The sequence below is a fragment of the Erithacus rubecula genome (assembly GCF_903797595.1).
Source record: "Erithacus rubecula genome assembly, chromosome: 24".
Classification (NCBI taxonomy): domain Eukaryota; kingdom Metazoa; phylum Chordata; class Aves; order Passeriformes; family Muscicapidae; genus Erithacus; species Erithacus rubecula.
Window position 1 is genome coordinate 6,207,934 of NC_136676.1, and position 18,619 is coordinate 6,226,552.

Genomic DNA, 18,619 nt, shown 5'->3' on the forward strand with positions numbered 1-18,619 from the left:
CAAAATTCTGCCCCAAGGCTGGGATTTTGTGCTGGGATTTTGTGGATCTCTGCTCGTTCCCACCGCACGTTTTTCATGGAATTCCCAGCTCGATTCGGTTCAGTCTCGGCTCAATTCGGATCAATCCCAACTCAGTTTGGGATCCATCCTGCTCAATTCGGATCAATCCCAGCTCAGTTTGGGATCAATTCCGGCTCAGTTCATATCAATCCCGTCTCAATTCGGATCAGTCCCAGCTCAATTCGGATCAATCCCAGCTCAGTTTGGGATCCATCCTGCTCAATTCGGATCGGTTCCAGCTCAATTCGAATCAATCCCGTCTCAATTTGGATCAGTCCCAGCTCAATTCGGATCAGTCCCGCTCAATTGGGATCAATCCCGTCTCAATTCGGATCAATCCCAGCTCAGTTTGGGATCAATCCCAACTCAATCCGGATCAGTCCCCGCCGGTGGCCGCCGCCGTGCCCGCGGGCTGGCCCCGGTGTCCCCGGTGTCCCTGGTGTCCCCGGTGTCCCTGGTGGCCCCGGTGTCCCCGTGTCCCCGGTGTCCCCGGTGTCCCCGGTGTCCCTGGTGTCCCTGGTGTCCCCGGTGGCCCCGGTGGCCCCGGTGTCCCTGGTGGCCCCGGTGTCCCCGTGTCCCCGGTGTCCCTGGTGGCCCTGGTGGCCCCGGTGGCCCTGGTGGCCCCGGTGTCCCCGTGTCCCCGGTGTCCCTGGTGGCCCCGGTGTCCCTTGTGGCCCCGGTGTCCCTGGTGTCCCCGGTGTCCCCGGTGTCCTCGGTGTCCCCGGTGTCCCCGGTGTCCCCGGTGTCCCTGGTGTCCCTGGTGGCCCTGGTGGCCCCGGTGTCCCCGGTGTCCCCGGTGTCCTCGGTGTCCCTGGTGTCCCTGGTGGCCCCGGTGTCCTCGGTGTCCCTGGTGTCCCTGGTGTCCCCGTGTCCCCGGTGTCCCAGTGTCCCCGGTGGCCCCGGTGGCCCTGGTGTCCCCAGTGTCCCCGGTGTCCCCGGTGTCCCTGGTGTCCCCGTGTCCCCGGTGTCCCAGTGTCCCCGGTGTCCCCGGTGGCCCTGGTGTCCCCAGTGTCCCCGGTGGCCCTGGTGTCCCTGGTGTCCCTGGTGTCCCCGGTGTCCCTGGTGGCCCCGGTGTCCCTGGTGTCCCCGGTGTCCCCGTGTCCCCGGTGTCCCCGGTGTCCCCGGTATCCCCGGTGTCCCCGGTGTCCCTGGTGGCCCCGGTGTCCCCGGTGTCCCTGGTGTCCCCGGTGTCCCTGGTGGCCCCGGTGTCCCTGGTGGCCCTGGTGTCCCTGGTGTCCCTGGTGTCCCTGGTGTCCCCGGTGTCCCCGGTGGCTCGGTGTCCCCGGTGTCCCTGGTGTCCCTGGTGTCCCTGGTGGCCCCGGTGTCCCCGGTGTCCCTGGTGTCCCTGGTGTCCCCGGTGTCCCCGGTGTCCCCGGTGTCCCCGGTGTCCCTGGTGGCCCCGGTGTCCCCGGTGTCCCCGGTGTCCCTGGTGTCCCCTAACGAGCCGCGCTGGGAGCGGATGTGTTAAAGGTTTCTGGTTCAGCGGAGGGAAAAATCCCCACAAAGGAAGGTGTACAAATATTGTGGGAAATGCTCTGGCCCCTCAATATTTGATGAGGGCCGGGGCCATTGAGGCGCGGAGAATTCCCCGGAGAGGTTCCATTCAGCGGCATCAATGGGAAACTTTTAATTGAGAGGCGCCTCATTCAGGGCCCGGGGGTCATTCAGAGCCAGGGGATTTCAGCGCCACGCCCTGCCGAGCTGAGAGCAGAAATTAAAATAAATAAAATGAAATATAAATATAAATATAAATATAAATATAAATATAAATATAAATATAAATATAAATATAAATATAAATATAAATATAAATATAAATATAAATATAAATATAAATATAAATATAATGACACCTCCCTGGGGCTGCTGCCCCTGTTCTCCCTGAATATCCCGGTTAGAATCTGTCCCTCCTTTTCTGAATATCCCGGTTGGAACCTGTCCCTGATTTCCCTGAATATCCCGTTGGAATCTGTCCCTGATTTCCCTGAATATCCCATAGGAATCTGTCCCTGATTTCCCTGAATATCCCATAGGAATCTGTCCCTCCTTTCCTGAATATCCCATAGGAATCTGTCCCTGATTTCCCTGAATATCCCATAGGAATCTGTCCCTCCTTTTCTGGATATCCCGGTTGGAATCTGTCCCTCCTGTCCTGAATATCCCGGTTGGAATCTGTCCCTCCTTTTCTGGATATCCCGGTTGGAATCTGTCCCTCCTTTTCTGGATATCCCGGTTGGAATCTGTCCCTCCTGTCCTGAATATCCCATTGGAATCTGTCCCTCCTTTTCTGGATATCCCGGTTGGAATCTGCCTTTGCATCATGATTTTCCAGGTTTTCATCCAGGTGAGCGCCTTTGGGTGTCCCCACCTCATTTAAACACCGCAATTTTTTTTTTTTTTTTTTAAAGTAAGAACCAAAACCATAAAACGACATCCATATATATATATATATATATTTTTTTTTTTTTTTTTCCCCGAGGATTCCCTTCCCGTGACCTCCTTCCCTCCCCCTCATCCTCTCCATCCATCCCGAGGGAGAAGAGGAAGGAATTGAGAGGAAGGAGGAGCCGCTCTCGTCTCTCCCACGCTGCGGTTTCCAGGGAGACGCTCCCGGCCCCGCATCCCTCTCATCCCTCTCCCATCCCGCTGCGGCTCTTTGGGATTTCCAGGAGCGGCTGCCGCTGTTTTCCCTCTGTTCCCAGCTGTCTGCCAGGCGGGGACCCGGCCCGACCTGCGCTTGGCACCATATGGGAAAAAAAGGAAAAAAAAAAATAAATTAAAAAGGCGCTCATGGTGTTTGGAGAGTGAGAGAGGTGGAGCGTGGAGGGAGTGGGATGCTCTGCTAACGTCCTGCAGGGGATTTTTTGTGAATTCTCGAAGAATATTTCCAGTGCTGGGATGGGGGGATTGTTGAAATGTCCGGAGGTAAAAATCATGTGCTGTGATTCCTGATTTTTGGGGGTTTTTTTGTGTTTTTGAGGGTTTTTTCAGTGATTTTTTGTTTGTTTTGGTGGAATTTTTTTCGTTTGGTTTTCTTTTTTTTTTTTTTTTTTTTTTTTTTTCGTGGTTTGTTTTTTGTTTGGTTTTGGTTTGGTGTTTTGTTTTTGTGGGTTTTTTGTTGTTTTTTTTTTTGGGAAGAGGAGCCAGCAGGAAGCACAGGGCCACAATTCCACAATTCCCCCAGGAACTGCCACCACCAGCGCCAGGAGTGTCCCAGAATTTCCTAAAAGTTCCCAAATTTCCAAATTTCCACCTGCACAATTTCTGGCGCCAGCGTGGGAACACAAAAAGCCGTCAAACGCATTAATTAAATGTTAATTAAGTCGAATTTTCCGAGCTTCCCCCCCTCCCTCTGGATCGAACCCCCAAGTTGCCTGAAAGGAGAATAATGAATTTATTAATAAAGATTCCCAAACTTTGGCATCACACCTGGGCCCCCAATTAATTTATGCACGGCTCCCCCTCCCCTTAATTAATTTATGCACGGCCGCCCAATGACGTCATGCGCGCGCTCCCGATTAATTTCCGCGTGAATGCCCAATTACGTCACGCATGAGCTCACAACTATTTCGTGCATGGGCGCCCAATTAATGAGTGCATGGGCGCAAAATTAATTTATTCATGTCGGCCAATTAATTAGCGCGCCGGAGCCCCGTTAATTGGTTCGCACATCCCCTCCCCCCCCCATCTCGAGCCCGAGAAATTTGGCTGAGCCAAAATTCGGCTCGTGGTGGCCACCAAAGGGACCCTGGAGGGGACAGGAAAGGAATTTTTTTTTTTTGGAGGATTTTTTGGGGAGGAAAATTGGGATAAATTTTAAATATAAAAATTAGGAAGGTGAGAGGGTGGAGGAAGGAAATTCAGGCGAGCAGAGGAATAAAGAGGCAGAAATTCCCAGTTTGTTCCTTTAAGGGAGAAATGGGGAATGGGAATGGGAAGGGAAATGGGAAATGGGGATGGGAAATGGGGACAGGGAATTGGACTGGGAATGGGAAACGGGAATGGGGAAATGGGAAGAGGGAATGGGAATGGAAATGGAAATGGAAATGGAAATGGGAAATAGGGACAAGGAATGGAAATGGGAAATGGGGATGGGAAATGGGAATGGGAATTGGATTGGGAAAATGGGAACAGGGAATTGGAATGGGAATGGAAATGGGAAATGGGGAATGGAGATGGGAATGGGGAATGGGGACAGGGAATGGGAATAAGAATGGGGAATGGGGAAAAGAGTTCGGGGAATGGGGAATGGGGAATGGGGAAAAGAGGACGGGGAATGGGGAATGGGGACAAGGAATGAGGATGGGGAATTGGGAATTGGGAATGGGAAATGGGAACGGGGACAGGGAATGGGAATGAGAATGAGGGATGGGGACATGGAATGGAGAAATGGGGACAGGGAATGGATCAGCTGCATCCAGAGGGAGGTTTGGGGGGGATCAGCTGCATCCAGAGGGAGGTTTGGGGGGGATCAGCTGCATCCAGAGGGAGGTTTGGGGGATCAGCTGCATCCAGAGGGAGGTTTGGGGGGATCAGCTGCATCCAGAGGGAGGTTTGGGGGATCAGCTGCATCCAGAGGGAGGTTTGGGGGGGATCAGCTGCATCCAGAGGGAGGTTTGGGGGGATCAGCTGCATCCAGAGGGAGGTTTGGGGGGGATCAGCTGCATCCAGAGGGAGGTTTTGGGATCAGCTGCATCCAGAGGGAGGTTTGGGGGGGATCAGCTGCATCCAGAGGGAGGTTTGGGGGATCAGCAGCGCTCTGGGCTGCAGCCGCCGCGCCAGAGGCACCACACGGCATTTGCCATTTTCTCCCGCTAATTACCGTTCCCAATTAACAAATCAGCCACGGGGAATCGCGGAGTGGGGGCTCCGAGCCCCGCGGGTGATCTGAGTCAGCAGAGGCGGGGGCGGGGGGCGAACCCCGATTTATCCCGTCCCGAGGGGGAGGAGGGGGGATTCTGCCGTGACTGACAGCCAGCTCCTCGCTGTCACTGTCACCGTCGCCGTCGCTCTCTCCCGGGGGTCCCTCCCCTCTCCCGTTAATCGTCCCCAGGGTTCCGCCCCCGCCGCCCCCGGGCCCTGATTCCCATCACGGCCACATCCCCACGCAGCGCCCGCGGCTGCTCCGAACCCCGCGGGGCTGCTGAGGGTGGCACAGGGACAGCAGTGTCACCGCTGCACTGTCACCGCTGCAGTGTCACCGCTGCACTGTCACACCTGCACTGTCACACCTGCACTGTCACCTCTGCACTGTCACACCTGCAGTGTCACACCTGCAATGCCACCCCTGCAGTCATCTCAGCCCTTTATCCCATCCCCTGATCCCAAACCTTTATCCCAAACCCTGATCCCAACCCCTGATCCCATCCCATGATCCCCTACTCTGATCTCAGCCCCTGATCCCAAACCCTTATCCCAATCCCTTATCCCAGCCCTTTATCCCAAACCCTCACCCCAATTCCTGATCCCAAACCCTTATCCCATCCCCTGATCTCATCCCATGATCCCAAACCCTGATCCCAACCCCTGATCCCAAACCCTGATCCCATCCCCTGATCCCATCCCCTGATCCCATCCCCTGACCCCAATCCCTTATCCCAATCCTTGATCCCATCCCCTGATCCCAAACCCTGATCCCATCCCCTGATCCCATCCCTTGATCCCATCCCCTGATCCCATCCCATGATCCCATCCCCTGATCCCAAACCCTGATCCCAACCCCTGACCCCAATCCCTTATCCCAATCCTTGATCCCATCCCCTGATCCCAAACCTCAGCCCCCACAAACCAACTGAAAGCTGCCCTTCCAGTCCCTCTCGGCCCTGCCCACGGGGAAATATTCCGGGCTGGATGGAGGAACATTCCCGGTGGGATCGGGAGCGGGATCCCCCCAGGCTGGGGGATGGGAGCGGCGCCAGCCCCGCCCGGCCTGGCCGAGAGCAGCTCTGCCCTCCCCGGGGGCTTTTCCAACATTCCCACGACTTTCCCAACATTTCCATGTTTGTTCCAACATTTCCACGACTTTCCCAACCTTTCCATGTTTGTTCCAACATTTCCACAACTTTCCCAACATTTCCACGTCTTTTCCAACCTTTCCACGACTTTCCCAACCTTTCCACGACTTTCCCAACCTCTCCACATCTTTTCCAACCTTTCCACGTCTGTTCCAACCTCTCCACGTCTTTCCCAACATTTCCAAATCTTCCCCAACCTTTCCACATCTTCCCCAAATCTCTCCATGTCTTTTCCAACATTTCCATGTCTTTCCCAACCCTTCCATAACTTCTTCAAGCTTTCCATGACTTTCCCAACATTTCCACATCTTTCTCAATCTTTCCACATCTTTTCCAACATTTCCACATCTTTCCCAACCTCTCCATGACTTTCCCAACATGTCCATGTCTTTCTCGACCTCTCCACATCTTTTTCCAACCTTTTCATGTCTTTCCCAACTTTTCCATGACTTTCCCAATCTCTCCAAATCTTTTCCAACCTCTCCATGACTTTCCCAACGATTCTGTGAAAGATGAGGATGGGAGAAGTGGAGGAAGGCAATGGGAATGGGGATGGGGAATGGGAATGGGGAATGGGGAATGGGAATGGGAATGGGGAATGGAAATGGGGAATGGGAATGAGAATGGAAATGGGGAATGGGAATGGGGAATGGAAATGGGGAATGGGAATGGGGATGGGAATGGGAATGGGAATGGGAATGGGAATGGGGAATGGGAATGGGGAATGGGAATGGGGAATGGGAATGGGGAATGGGGAATGGGAATGGGGATGGGAATGGGGAATGGGGAATGGGGAATGGGGAATGGGAATGGGAATGGGAATGGGGAAGGGGAATGGGAATGGGGAATGGGAATGGGAATGGGAATGGAAATGGGGAATGGGAATGGGAATGGGGAATGGGAATGGGAATGGGGAATGGGACTGCGATTGGGACTGGGATTGGGAAAGGCTTTGAGGGCAAACTGGGAGACTCTGGCACGGGGCTCTGCCAGGCAGCGCTGCAGAATTCCCATGGGAAGGAATCCCAGCCCCAAAACTCCTCCACCTCCCCTCCCTCGGTGCCGAAACCTCTCCCCCTGCCCTCCCCGTTAATCACTCGGTGCTTTGGAGCCCCCCGGACCCCCCCAGCTCGCCATGGCAGCCGCTCCCCGCCGCGCTGGCCATTGTCCCCTCTCGGCGAGCCCGAGCACCTGGAGACCTCCTCGGAAAAACTTCATTTGCCCGGGCGAGCTGTGCTGAAAGCGGCCTGGCGGGGGGGCCGCGAGTCAATATTGGTTTTTGGAACAGATGGGGGGTGACGGCAGGAGCCGGGGGGGGACGGGGCGGCGGTGCCAGAGCCCGGGCAGGGGATGCCGAGCGCGGATTCCTCAGCCCCGGAGTTCGGGGAGTGGCAGGAGGCGCTGGGAGATCAAAGTGGGGCAGCCCCGCAGAGGTGGAGCAGCTCTGGAGAACGTCCGAGGGAACAAAAGCATCAAAGGGAATCCAGGGGGACTAATTGAAGGGCTGGGGCGCTAAATTAACGAGCGCCGGGCTTTTCATGGAACGCCGGCTTCTTCCCGTTAAAAAAAAAAAACAACAAAAAACCCAAAAACAACAACGCGGGGGAAGCGATTCCAAGAAAACCCCAGAGACAAACCCCCCTTCCCCCAAAGCAACAAAAACAACAACAAAACTCAAATATCCCCCACAAAAGAGCGGCACATCTCTCCCGGCACGGGAATTCCCGCGGCAGGACATTCCCAAATTTCTGCAGTCTCTGGGATGGGGGAAGCGCCCTGGGGATGGCTGTGACCCCATTTAGGATTTCTCCGTGCCCCAGGGGGGAAAGGAACCCCCAGTTCTGCCCAGCAGAGACCTCCAGAACCCGGGATTGGAAACAGAAAATTCTGGGAATTGCTGGGAGTGAAGGTCTGAGCTGGGCTCGAGGTGCTCAGGAAAATCCCAGAAGGAGCAGGAGAGGGGAGCGAGGTCAGGGTGGAGTTTGGGGCAGCTTGGGAGGTTACCCAGGGATGGGATGGGATTGATGGGATGAGATTTGGGATGGGCTTTAAGGTCCCTTCCACCCCACACCAATCTGGGATTCTGGGATCCCAAGGTTTGAGCTGGATCAGTTGTGACAAACAAGGTCCCACTGTTTTCCCTGGTCTTTGGGGTGCCCAAACAAGACCCCATTCCCCTCCCAGTTCTGTGGGGTGCTCAGACAAGGCTCTCCTGATCTTTGGGGTGCCCAAACAAGATCCCAGTGCCTTCCTGATGTCTTGGGTGCTCAAAGGAGATCCCAGTGCCCTCCCAGTTCTTTGGGGTGCTCAAACGAGATCCCAGTGCCCTTCCAGTTCTTTGGGGTGCTCAAACGAGATCCCAGTGCCCTTCCAGTTCTTTAGGGTGCTCAAACGAGATCCCAGTGCCCTTCCCGACTTTTGGAGTGCTCAAACAAGATCCCAATCTTCTCCTTGATCTTTGGGTGCTCACACCTCTGGAACTCCTCTTCCCAAAACTAAAAGGAAAGGAGCAGCCGAGCTGCAACAGAGGGAAAAGCTCCAAAATGGAACAGAGGGAAAAGCTCCAAACTGGAACAGAGGGAAAGCTCCGAACTGGAACAGCGGGAAAAGCTCCAAAATGGAGCAGAGGGAAAGCTCCAAACTGGTACAGAGGGAAAGCTCCGAACTGGAACAGAAGGAAAGCTCCGAACTGGAACAGCGGGAAAAGCTCCAAACTGGAACAGAGGGAAAGCTCCGAACTGGAACAGCGGGAAAAGTTCCGAGCTGGGACAGGAGGAAAACTCCAAAGTGGCCCCTGGCAAAGCCGGGCGATGAAAGGAGCCCCCAGGGCGACAATCCCGGGAAATCCCGGCCGGGCTGAGGGGCAGGGCAGGGAGCCCGGCCAGGCTCGGTGTCCGCGCTGCCCCAGCGCTGCCGCTCATCCATCACCGATCAAGGGAAGCCCCTGCAGCTTGTTTGAAACCAGGGCCAGCGGGAGTTTGGGCTAATGAGTCAAATCTGAGCATTCCTCGAATTTCCCATCCAGCGGCAGCGCGGGGAGGGGGGATGGGGGCGGAATCTGGAGAGGGGGAAAACCAAAATGGGGAGCTGACCCCAGAGCTGATCCACGGGGAGGGAAAGTTCTCCTCAAGGTGAGGACACCGAGCTTCGCCCCTGCCCTGTGGAATCCAACCCTCCCTCAGCTCCAAAATCCGACCTGGAGGTGGTTGGGACAAACTGAGTGAGGGTTCTGTGCCAGCTCCTTTATCCCCTTGGAATTCCCAGCCCCATTCCCGGGAAAAGAGCCCCATTGCCGGGAAAAGAGCCCCATTGCCGGGAAAAGAGCCCCATTCCCGGGAAAAGATCCCCATTGCCGGGAAAAGAGCCCCATTGCCGGGAAAAGAGCCCCATTACCGGGAAAAGAGCCCCATTCCCATGAAAAGAGCCCCATTCCCGGGAAAAGAGCCCCATTCCCGGGAAAAGAGCCCCATTGCCGGGAAAAGAGCCCCATTGCCGGGAAAAGAGCCCCATTGCCGGGAAAAGAGCCCCATTGCCGGGAAAAGAGCCCCATTCCCATGGAAAGAGCCCCATTCCCGGGAAAAGAGCCCCATTCCCATGGAAAGAGCCCCATTCCCATGGAAAGAGCCCCATTGCCGGGAAAAGAGCCCCATTCCCATGGAAAGAGCCCCATTCCCGGGAAAAGAGCCCCATTCCCATGGAAAGAGCCCCATTCCCATGAAAAGAGCCCCATTGCCGGGAAAAGAGCCCCATTCCCGGGAAAAGAGCCCCATTCCCGGGAAAAGAGCCCCATTCCCATGAAAAGAGCCCCATTCCCATGGAAAGAGCCCCATTGCCGGGAAAAGAGGGAGAACAATCAGGGCAATCCCAGCACTGCGACCTCCAAACATTCCTGGGATTTCTGGAGCTGGTTCTGTTTGTCCTTCAGGCTGGAAATCCATAGTTTATTTTATTTTAATGTTATTTTATTTTCTATTTTATTTCTATGCTATTTTATTTCATATTTTATTTTCTATTTTATTTCAACTTTATTTTCTATTTTTATTTTCTTTTTTATTCATTCCATTTCATTTTTAAGAGAAGAAAACATCAGAATTTATCAATAATAAGTCCCCAGACGAATTTTTTCCCCCCATTAATTAAATCAGCCCAGGGTTCCTATCCCATCACCTCCCTCTGCTGCTCCTCTGTGCTTCCCCATCCCCCCGGGATTTTTAATTACATTCATCAATTTCCACTCACTGGGCCTGTCACTGGCTGTAATTATTGGCTGGGAAGTGCAGCAGCCTCTGGAGAGGATTAAGGATCCTCCAGCTCCTTTTTCCCAGCCCTGGTGCCAGGTACCTGCCCGGAGCTGACAGATGGGCTCTGATTGTCCCTAATGAGCAAAAGGGGGGCTCCCCCAGCCCGGGGGTGTTTTGGGGTCGCTCCAAACGCCCCCGGATCCCCCAGGGAAGGGAGGTGGGAATGGGGGAATTCTCTGGGGTCGGAGGGAGCCGGGGATGGGATGGGGGGGTTTGCACAGCTTTAAATCCAGTTAAAATTCCAGTTGAAATTCTGGAATCAGCTCCAGAATTGCCCGAGCTCGATGCAGCTTTAAATCAGCTGGAATTTTGGAATCAGTTCCAGAATTTCCTAAACTCGGTGCAGCTCCCCAGATTTAAATCATCTGGAATTTTGGAATCAGCTCCAGGATTCCCTGAGCTCAGTTCAGGAGATCTCAGTTTTAAATCCATGTGGAATGAGCTCCAGGATTCCCCAGTTCTGAAATTTCCAATTTCTCAATTCAGAATTTTCCAATTCTGAGCTCCTGGGGTGCAGGAGCTCCCCAGATTTAAATCATCTGGAATTTTGGAATCAGCTCCAGAATTTCCTGTGCTCGGTTCAGGAGCTCCCCAGCTCTAAATCCATGTGGGATGAGGATTCAGGGATAAATTGGATTCTGAGCTTTTCCCATCCCAAATTCTGAAGGATTAAGGGATAAATTGGGGTCTGAGCTTCTCCCTATCCCAAATTCAGAAGGATTAAGTGATAAATTGAGATCTGAAATTTTCCCCAATTCTGAAATAATTCAGGGAAAAAATGAGGTCTGAGCTTTTCCCACCCCAAATCCAGGAGGATTCAGGGATTAATTTATTCCCCCTCTGGAACCCTGGAGCAGGGAATTGTTGGGGGTGCAGAACCCGGCTGGGGGAACAGAGAAAAGCCGAATTCGGGGGGGTTCAGCTCCTTAAAATCCCCCATTTGCAGGTCCCCTGGAAGTGTTTATCCATTATTGAAAAGCCCAGATGTTCCACGTCCAGGAAGATCAGCTCTCAGCAGATCAGCCGCGTCCATTTATTGTTCTTCCCTCTCTGCCTCCTCCCTCCCCCGGGGCTTTTAATTAATCCATCACCCCTCCGGGTTCCCCCCCAGCCCCATTTTTCCCTTTTTTTTTTTTTTTTTTGGAAGTGGAGCAATTGTTTCTCTCCCCTCACACAAGTCCTGGAGTGAGACAGAGACATTTAGCAGCCGCTGTGAAATTTCAGCCGGGATTGGAATTTATTTTAAGACGCCGGCATTTAAATTTTTCATTAAATTCTTTCTCCCCCCTCCTCCTGCCAGGCTGCGGGGACCTGGGGAAGGTGGTGTTGATATTCCTGGCACGTGGGGAGAGGATTTAGGATTTCACTTTAGGATTTCACAGCACCCCGGGCACAGCCTGCAGCATTCCCCAGCCCCTGGAATTCCAAATGCCACCAAAAGCTGCATTTCCAGGGGCTGGGAGCAGAATTTGGAGCATCCCAGGAAGGATCTGGGGGGTTGTGGTTGGAGCTCAGGGCCCTGAGCTGGGGTTTTTCCTCTTGGGAGGATCCAGGGAAGGAGAAACCGGCAGGAAAATCAGAGGGGATGGAAGGGACTGGAGGAGATTCCTGCGTGCTTGTTCTGCATTTCCATCCTGTTCCATTCCCATCCTGTTCCTGTTCCTGTTCCATTCCCATCCTGTTCCTGTTCCTGTTCCATTCCCATCCTGTTCCTGTTCCATTCCCATCCTGTTCCTGTTCCTTTCCCATCCTGTTCCCGTTCCTGTTCCTGTTCCATTCCCATCCTGTTCCTGTTCCTGTTCCGTTCCCATCCTGTTCCTGTTCCTGTTCCTGTTCCTGTTCCTGTTCCTGTTCCTGTTCCTGTTCCGTTCCCATCCTGTTCTTGTTCCTGTTCCATTCCCATCCTGTTCCTGTTCCTGTTCCTGTTCCATTCCCTCATCCCATCCCATCCCATCCCATCCCATCCCATCCCATCCCATCCCATCCCATCCCATCCCATCCCATCCCATCCCATCCCATCCCATCCCATCCCATCCCATCCCATCCCCACCTTGTCCCAGGAGATATTTTGGAATATTTGGGATCAGCTGGAATTGTGCTGGGCTTTAACCCCTGGGATAACTGAGAGCAGAACCAGGAGATTTTCTGCCTCACATTGCTGTAATTAATTCTATTTTCATCCCTTTTTTTCTGTCCCCAAAGGAGCAGGATGGCCTGAGAGGGAGCCTGGCTGGGAGGATGGAGTTGAGATGTGGAAAATCCGGGCTCTGCTGCTTCTTTTCATCCTCCCTCCTTTTCAAGATGTTTTCCAGGGGAGGGAGAGTCAGCAGATCCGAGATTTTGGCACTTGCAGAAGAAGGGAACATCTGTCTCAATCAGCTGGGTTATTCTGTGAGCAGCTCTCAGATAAAATCTTCCAAAAGGGGGTTTTGTCTGAGCCTCCAAGATTTCCTTTCAGGAAAATTTGCAAGGGTGGGGAAAGAGGAAAAGAGGGGAAGAAAAGAAATTAAAGCCCATTTGCTTCCTAGTGAAAAGAGAGAAAAAAAAAATCTAAATAACTAAATTTTAAAAAATCCAAATTTCTAACGGGGTGAGATTCCCAGCTCTCAAAAGGATGAAGAGGAGTTAATTTGGAATTTTCTTGGAAATTTCCTCTTTCAGCAGGAGCAGCTCCCGGGTTGGGTTTGTTGGGATTTTGTTCCAAGGTGGAGCAGCCAGAGCTGGGCTGGAGCTCCTGGGATCCAGAGAGAAATCAGGGAATGAGGGAGACCTTGGCCATGGATCCCTGGAATTGGGGAATTGGGGAATTTTACAGGTTGGAAGAGGCCTCGAGGCCCAACTGTGCAGTTATATATGAGCATTTTTATTTTTTTTTTTCCAATATCAGGTCTAAATAAATGATTAAAAAGTAGCTGGAATTCCAGCCCCATCCAGGGCTATTCCATTGAACATTTCCAATGTTTGCAACCTTTTCCAACATTTTTTTTTTCTTTTTTTTTTCCCAATATCAGGTCTAAATAAATGATAAAAAAGTGGCTGGAATTCCAGCTCCATCCTGGGCTCCCCTGCTCCCCATTTCCAATGTTTACAGCCCTTCCCAATAATTTTTTTTATATCAATATCAGGTCTAAATAAAATATGGAAAATGAGCTGAAATTCCAGCTCCATCCAGGGCTCTTCAATTGAACATTTCCAATTTTTACAGCCCTTCCCTATATACATATTTTTAAATTTTTTTTTTTACCAATACCAGATCTAAATAAAATATAGAAAATGTTGGAATTCCAGCTCCATCCAGGCTTTCCCCATTATCATTTCAATGTTTCCAGCCATTCCCAATGATTTTTTTCACCAATTAATAAAAAACCAAGATGGAAAATCCTCTGGCTCACGAGACTCGGACTCAACTCTGGAGTTTTGCACTTGGGAATCTCCAAATTTTGGTTTCCCCAAATCCCCTCCTGGCCCTGGGTTGGTTTGGGGGGGGAGGGGAGGATTTTTGGCAGCCACATGACCTGTGCTAATTAATTAATTTCGGCTGATTAGAGCTGGAAACTCCGCGGGGATAAAAGAGATTTGGGGGATGCTGGGGGCTGGAGGCTGGGCTGTAATTTGTTGGCCTTTATGGGTTAAAAAAAGGAAAAAAGAAAAAAAAAAAAAAAAAGAAAAAAAAGCTGTTTAATGTCTTCATTTCTGGCTCTTGGAATTCCCGGAGTGAGGGATGGGATCAGAGCAGGGGAAATCCCGCGGGGATTAGAGACTCCATCCCCTGGAAAACAGCGCGGGGGGGCACGGGGACAGCGAGAAAAAAACAAAAAAAACCCCAAAAACCAAAAAACCAAAAATACCCCACAAAATTATATAAAATAAAATCATTTTTAAAAATTACAAAATGTTGAAAAAAATTAAAAATCGACACTTCCCACACAGCAAAAATCAGAATTCAGGAATTGCAGTTCCTGTGGTCATGTGCGCTTTGGGGGGAGAGAGAGAGGAAATAAATGAATAAATGAATAAATGAGAGAGGGAATAAATGAATAAATGAGAGAGGGAATAAATGAATTTTCCTGGAGCCTTTGATGTCCCTGGCCTGGATGTGGCAAAGCACCTGGAATTGCTCAGGAGATGGAAGATCTGATCAGCAGGAGAGTGGGAATAATTCCAATGCATTTATTTCCCTTTTTTCTGTCTATTTTCCCCATCTTTCCCCCCCCTTTTTCTTTCCTTTTTCCAGTATTTTTTTTCCATTTCCTTCCTTCCTTTTCCTTCCTTTTCCTCCCTCCCTCCAGGTCCTGCCCGGTTTAACCGGGAGGTACCGGAGCATCACCGGGGGATGCGGGTCCGTGTGCAGCTTCCTCCCGCTCGGCCGCCGCCGGGATTGGATCCCCGGGGCTGCGGGGAAGGCGGCTGCCGGTGGCGGGGCGGGGTTTTCCCATGGAGCCGGGAGCGCTCCGGCACGTGCTCCACCGGGAGCGGCACCGGGAGCGGGACCGGGAATGGGAACGGGAATGGGACCGGGAATGGGAACGCGCCGTGATTGACAGCGCCGCCCGCAGCAGCCAATAGCAGCGCAGAGCGCCCGCAAGCCCCGCCCACCCCGCGCGCGCCCGCCGGCCGCGGCCTCGCGTGCCGCGCCAGCCGCCGCCAGCGCCGCCACCGCCCCCGCGCCGGGTGTCACGGGGCGGGCGCGGCGGCCGGCGGGGCCACGGCCGGGGCCAGCGCGGCAGCGCTCGGGGCCAGCCCCGCCCGCGCTCTCCATCACGCTCCGCCTCCATTTCCCCCCCTCCTTCCTCCTCACTTACCCCACGTGGCCTCGCTGAGGGGAGGGCGGCGTGAGGGTGACGGGGGAGGGGGGGGGGGGGAACGTTCCCCGCGCGCGCGTGACGGGGCGGGGCGGGGTTTCCCTCCCCGCGCCGCGGGGGTGGCCAATGGGAAGGCGGGACGCGCGGGCGCCGGGCGCGGGCCGGGCGTTGATTGGATGCCGGCGAGTGTGGGAACGGCGGCGGCGGCGGGTTCACACGAATGGGCGCCGCCGCCGCCGCCGCCGCCGGGCTATAAAAGGGCGAGGGCGAGGGGCGGGGGGCGCCGCTGTCGCCGCCGCCGCCGCCGCACGCCCCGCGCCCGCCGCCGCACGCGCCCCGCGCCCGTCGCCGCACGCGCTCGCCCGCCCGCCATCCCCGGTTTCCCAACCCCCCCCCCCCCCATCACACCCGCTTATCGCTCCGTTCCTTCTCCGCTTCCACGCAAACCCCCTTCCCCGTAACCAGCCATGCCCGCCGATACGGGCATGGAGAAACCGACCGCCTCGCCCATCGCCGGCGCGCCCGCCAGCGCCAGCCACACGCCGGACAAGCCGCGGAGCGCCAGCGAGCACCGGAAGGTAAATGGAGGAGGAGGAGGAGGAGGAGGAGGAGGAGGGTGCCGGCCGGGGCGCAGCAGCGGTGGCGGCGGAGCTGGATGGCGACAAGCCCGCGGCCGTGCTGAGGTCGGTGCCGGTCGCGCCGGGGGTTCGGTGTGGGGGTCCCGGGGATGTGCGGGGGGCGCTGACCGGCTCCGCTTCCCTCCCTCCCTCCCCGCAGTCCTCCAAACCCATCATGGAGAAGCGGCGCCGGGCGCGGATCAATGAGAGCCTGGGGCAGCTCAAGACGCTCATCCTGGATGCGCTCAAGAAGGACGTAAGTGGGGACAGCGGGGACACCGGGGGCACCGGGGGATGTCCGGCCCCGGCAGCCCTGACCGAGCCGCTCTTGTCCCGCAGAGCTCGCGGCACTCCAAGCTGGAGAAGGCGGACATCCTGGAGATGACGGTCAAGCACCTGCGGAACCTGCAGCGGGCGCAGATGACCGGTGAGTGCCGGCACCGGGAGCGGCACCGGGAACGGGGACAACGGGCACGGGCATCGGGATCGAGAGCTGAGCACCGGGAACGGGGATCCGGACTGAAGGAAGAGCACCGGGAACCGGGCTCTGGATCAGGGACTGGGAATGAGAGAACGGGAGATGGGGATGGAGCTCCTTAGAGGGAACCGGCTCTGGAACGGGGGATGGGGACCGGGAACAGGGATCTGCACCCGGGATTGGGGACAGAGGACCTGGAACCGGGTTTCAGACCGGAATTTGGAAACAGAAGACCGGGAACTGGGTTTTATACTGGGATTAAGGACAGAGGACCAGGTACCGGGCTCCAGACCCAGGATTAGGAACAGAGGATCAGGAACCGGGCTCTAGAACCTGGATTAACGATAGAGCACCGGGAACCGGGGTGAGAACAGAGCACCGGGAACTCGGGATTAGGGACAGAGAGAGGACCAGGCTCCACACCGGGATTTGGGGACAGATGACCGGGATTTGGGGACAGATGACCGGGATTTGGGGACAGGCTACTCCGGACCTGCCACTCACCCTCCCCTCCTCCTCCTCCCCCACCAGCCGCTCTCAGCGCCGACCCCACGGTCCTCGGAAAATACCGGGCCGGTTTCAACGAGTGCATGAACGAGGTGACGCGGTTCCTGTCCACCTGCGAAGGGGTCAACGCCGACGTTCGCACGCGGCTCCTGAGCCACCTCTCGGCTTGCCTGGGCCAGATCGTGGCCATGAACTACCCCCCGCCCCCGCCGCCTCCAGCCCAGCCCGCACATCTGGCGCAGCAGCCGCTGCACGTCCAGCTGCCCCCGGGCGCAGCTGGAGCCGTGCCCGTGCCCTGCAAGCTCAACCCATCCGAAACGCTGTCCCCAAAAGTTTATGGCGGTTTCCAGCTCGTCCCTGCTACCGACGGCCAGTTCGCTTTTCTCATCCCCAACGCGGCTTTCCCTGCCAGCTCCGGACCGGTTATTCCTCTCTATGCCAACGCCAACGTGCCGGTGTCGGCGGGGGGAGGCTCCGGCAATTCGGCCGCCGCCCCCTCGGTGTCACCCGTGCAAGGTTTGACATCATTTGGGGGCAGCATCGGTTCAGCGTCCCAGGCTGGGAGTCCCGTTGGAGAACGCAGTGAATCCGTCTGGAGACCTTGGTGATTTCCTTCGAGGCGTTCCCACTCTCCAAAAAAAAAGAAAAAAAAACCGACAAAAAAAAAATACAAACTCTGGTTGGCTCCGTTGTATGGAGCCCCCCCCCCTCTCGTTATGTTTTGGGGTTTTTAAAAGCAGATTTAAGCAGAAAAGGACCTCGCTATCAACGTGCTATTTATTATTTTCAGAGGTTGGGATCTCGACTTGTATTTTTACTCCTTTAAAATGCCTTTATTTGAGATACTTTTTTTTTTTTTTTAAAGAAACGAACAAAAAAAAATAATAAATGAGAAATAGTTTTGTAACAAATATTCAAAAAAAACAAAAGTTATAATGCCAAAGTTGTTTGTATCCCGTTGGTCTGTGGGTGTGTGCGTGCCTGTGTCAAAGACTTCCAAAAACGAAAAGAGAAAAAAAAATGCAGGTGTTTCAATAAAGGAACTCTTTGAAATAGATTTTTTTTTTCCACCTTTTCATTTTGCTTGAGAGTGGGCAAGGACAAGCTCATAAAAAAAAAAAAAAAAAGTAGGACTGGACTTTATGGCCTTATTTATGGATAATTAGAAGGGATTTGGGTAAGAAATTGGGGGGGAAAGTGATGGGCCAGAGGATATCCGAATATGAAATATATATAAAATTTTGTAGAAGAAGGATGGCTAAAAAAAAAAAAAAAAGAAAATCTGCTGGAAGCTGAGGAAACACCTCCTGCCTGCTACCTGCTCCCCCAATTTCGGCTGCTCTGCAGCTTTCCCTCCTTCCTCTTTTTGCTTTTCTGGCCCGGGGTGGGGGTGGGTGCACAGAAGTTACTCTCGGGCCCACAAAAGCGGGAGAGAGTCTGTCCCTATTGTCAGGAGGGTAATTAGGAGCTATAAAGGGTCTCATCGAGTATGCAGCGGGCTCTTTGGCAACTTGGGAGCCCTATTGAAACGCCTGGGAACTCGGAGCTGAGGGTTAATGTGTCTTTTTTTTTTTTTTTTTCTCTCTCTTTTTTCCTCTTTTTTTTTTTTTTTTTCCCTCTCCCCGGCGCTCTCATTGACAGGCCCAGATAGACTCTGATACTCAATGCTGTTGTAAATTCAATTGCCTGGCCTCACAATACCCACCTCATAAAAGAGAATAACTCGGGGTTGTGGCTTTTTCTTCGCCGCTGAGCGGGGAGGGGAGGGAGGGGGGGAGAACTGAGGAAAAAACAGTTTTGCCACCCATTCTGCCTCACCCCCGGCACTTGAATCGTGGCC

At 54.1% G+C, this 18,619-nt stretch overlaps 2 protein-coding genes across 3 annotated transcripts in view; both read left to right on the forward strand.

Moving 5' to 3' along the window:
• Nucleotides 1–18,619, forward strand: part of INTS11 (integrator complex subunit 11) — a 258,653-nt gene that overhangs the window by 178,524 nt on the left and 61,510 nt on the right. The gene's annotated exons all lie outside the window — the stretch shown is intronic.
• Nucleotides 15,505–17,836, forward strand: HES4 (hes family bHLH transcription factor 4). 2 transcript variants are annotated; one of them, XM_079326398.1, is made up of 4 exons: nt 15,505–15,860; nt 15,955–16,050; nt 16,134–16,221; nt 16,804–17,836. In XM_079326398.1, exons 1-4 carry the CDS (start codon nt 15,645–15,647, stop codon nt 17,385–17,387), a joined length of 984 nt encoding a protein of 327 aa, XP_079182524.1. In that variant the 5' UTR covers nt 15,505–15,644; the 3' UTR covers nt 17,388–17,836. The 2 variants fall into 2 exon arrangements, with proteins under 2 accessions (XP_079182524.1, XP_079182525.1); XM_079326399.1 differs by having other exon boundaries at nt 15,506–15,755.

Coding starts and splice junctions, on each gene's coding strand:
- HES4 (XM_079326398.1), top strand. CDS start 15,645: ATGCCCGCCGATACGGGCATGGAGAAACCGACCGCCTCGCCCATCGCC. Junction 15,861..15,954: donor AAGCCCGCGGCCGTGCTGAG/GTCGGTGCCGGT, acceptor CCCTCCCCGCAG/TCCTCCAAACCCATCATGGA. Junction 16,051..16,133: donor TGGATGCGCTCAAGAAGGAC/GTAAGTGGGGAC, acceptor CTTGTCCCGCAG/AGCTCGCGGCACTCCAAGCT.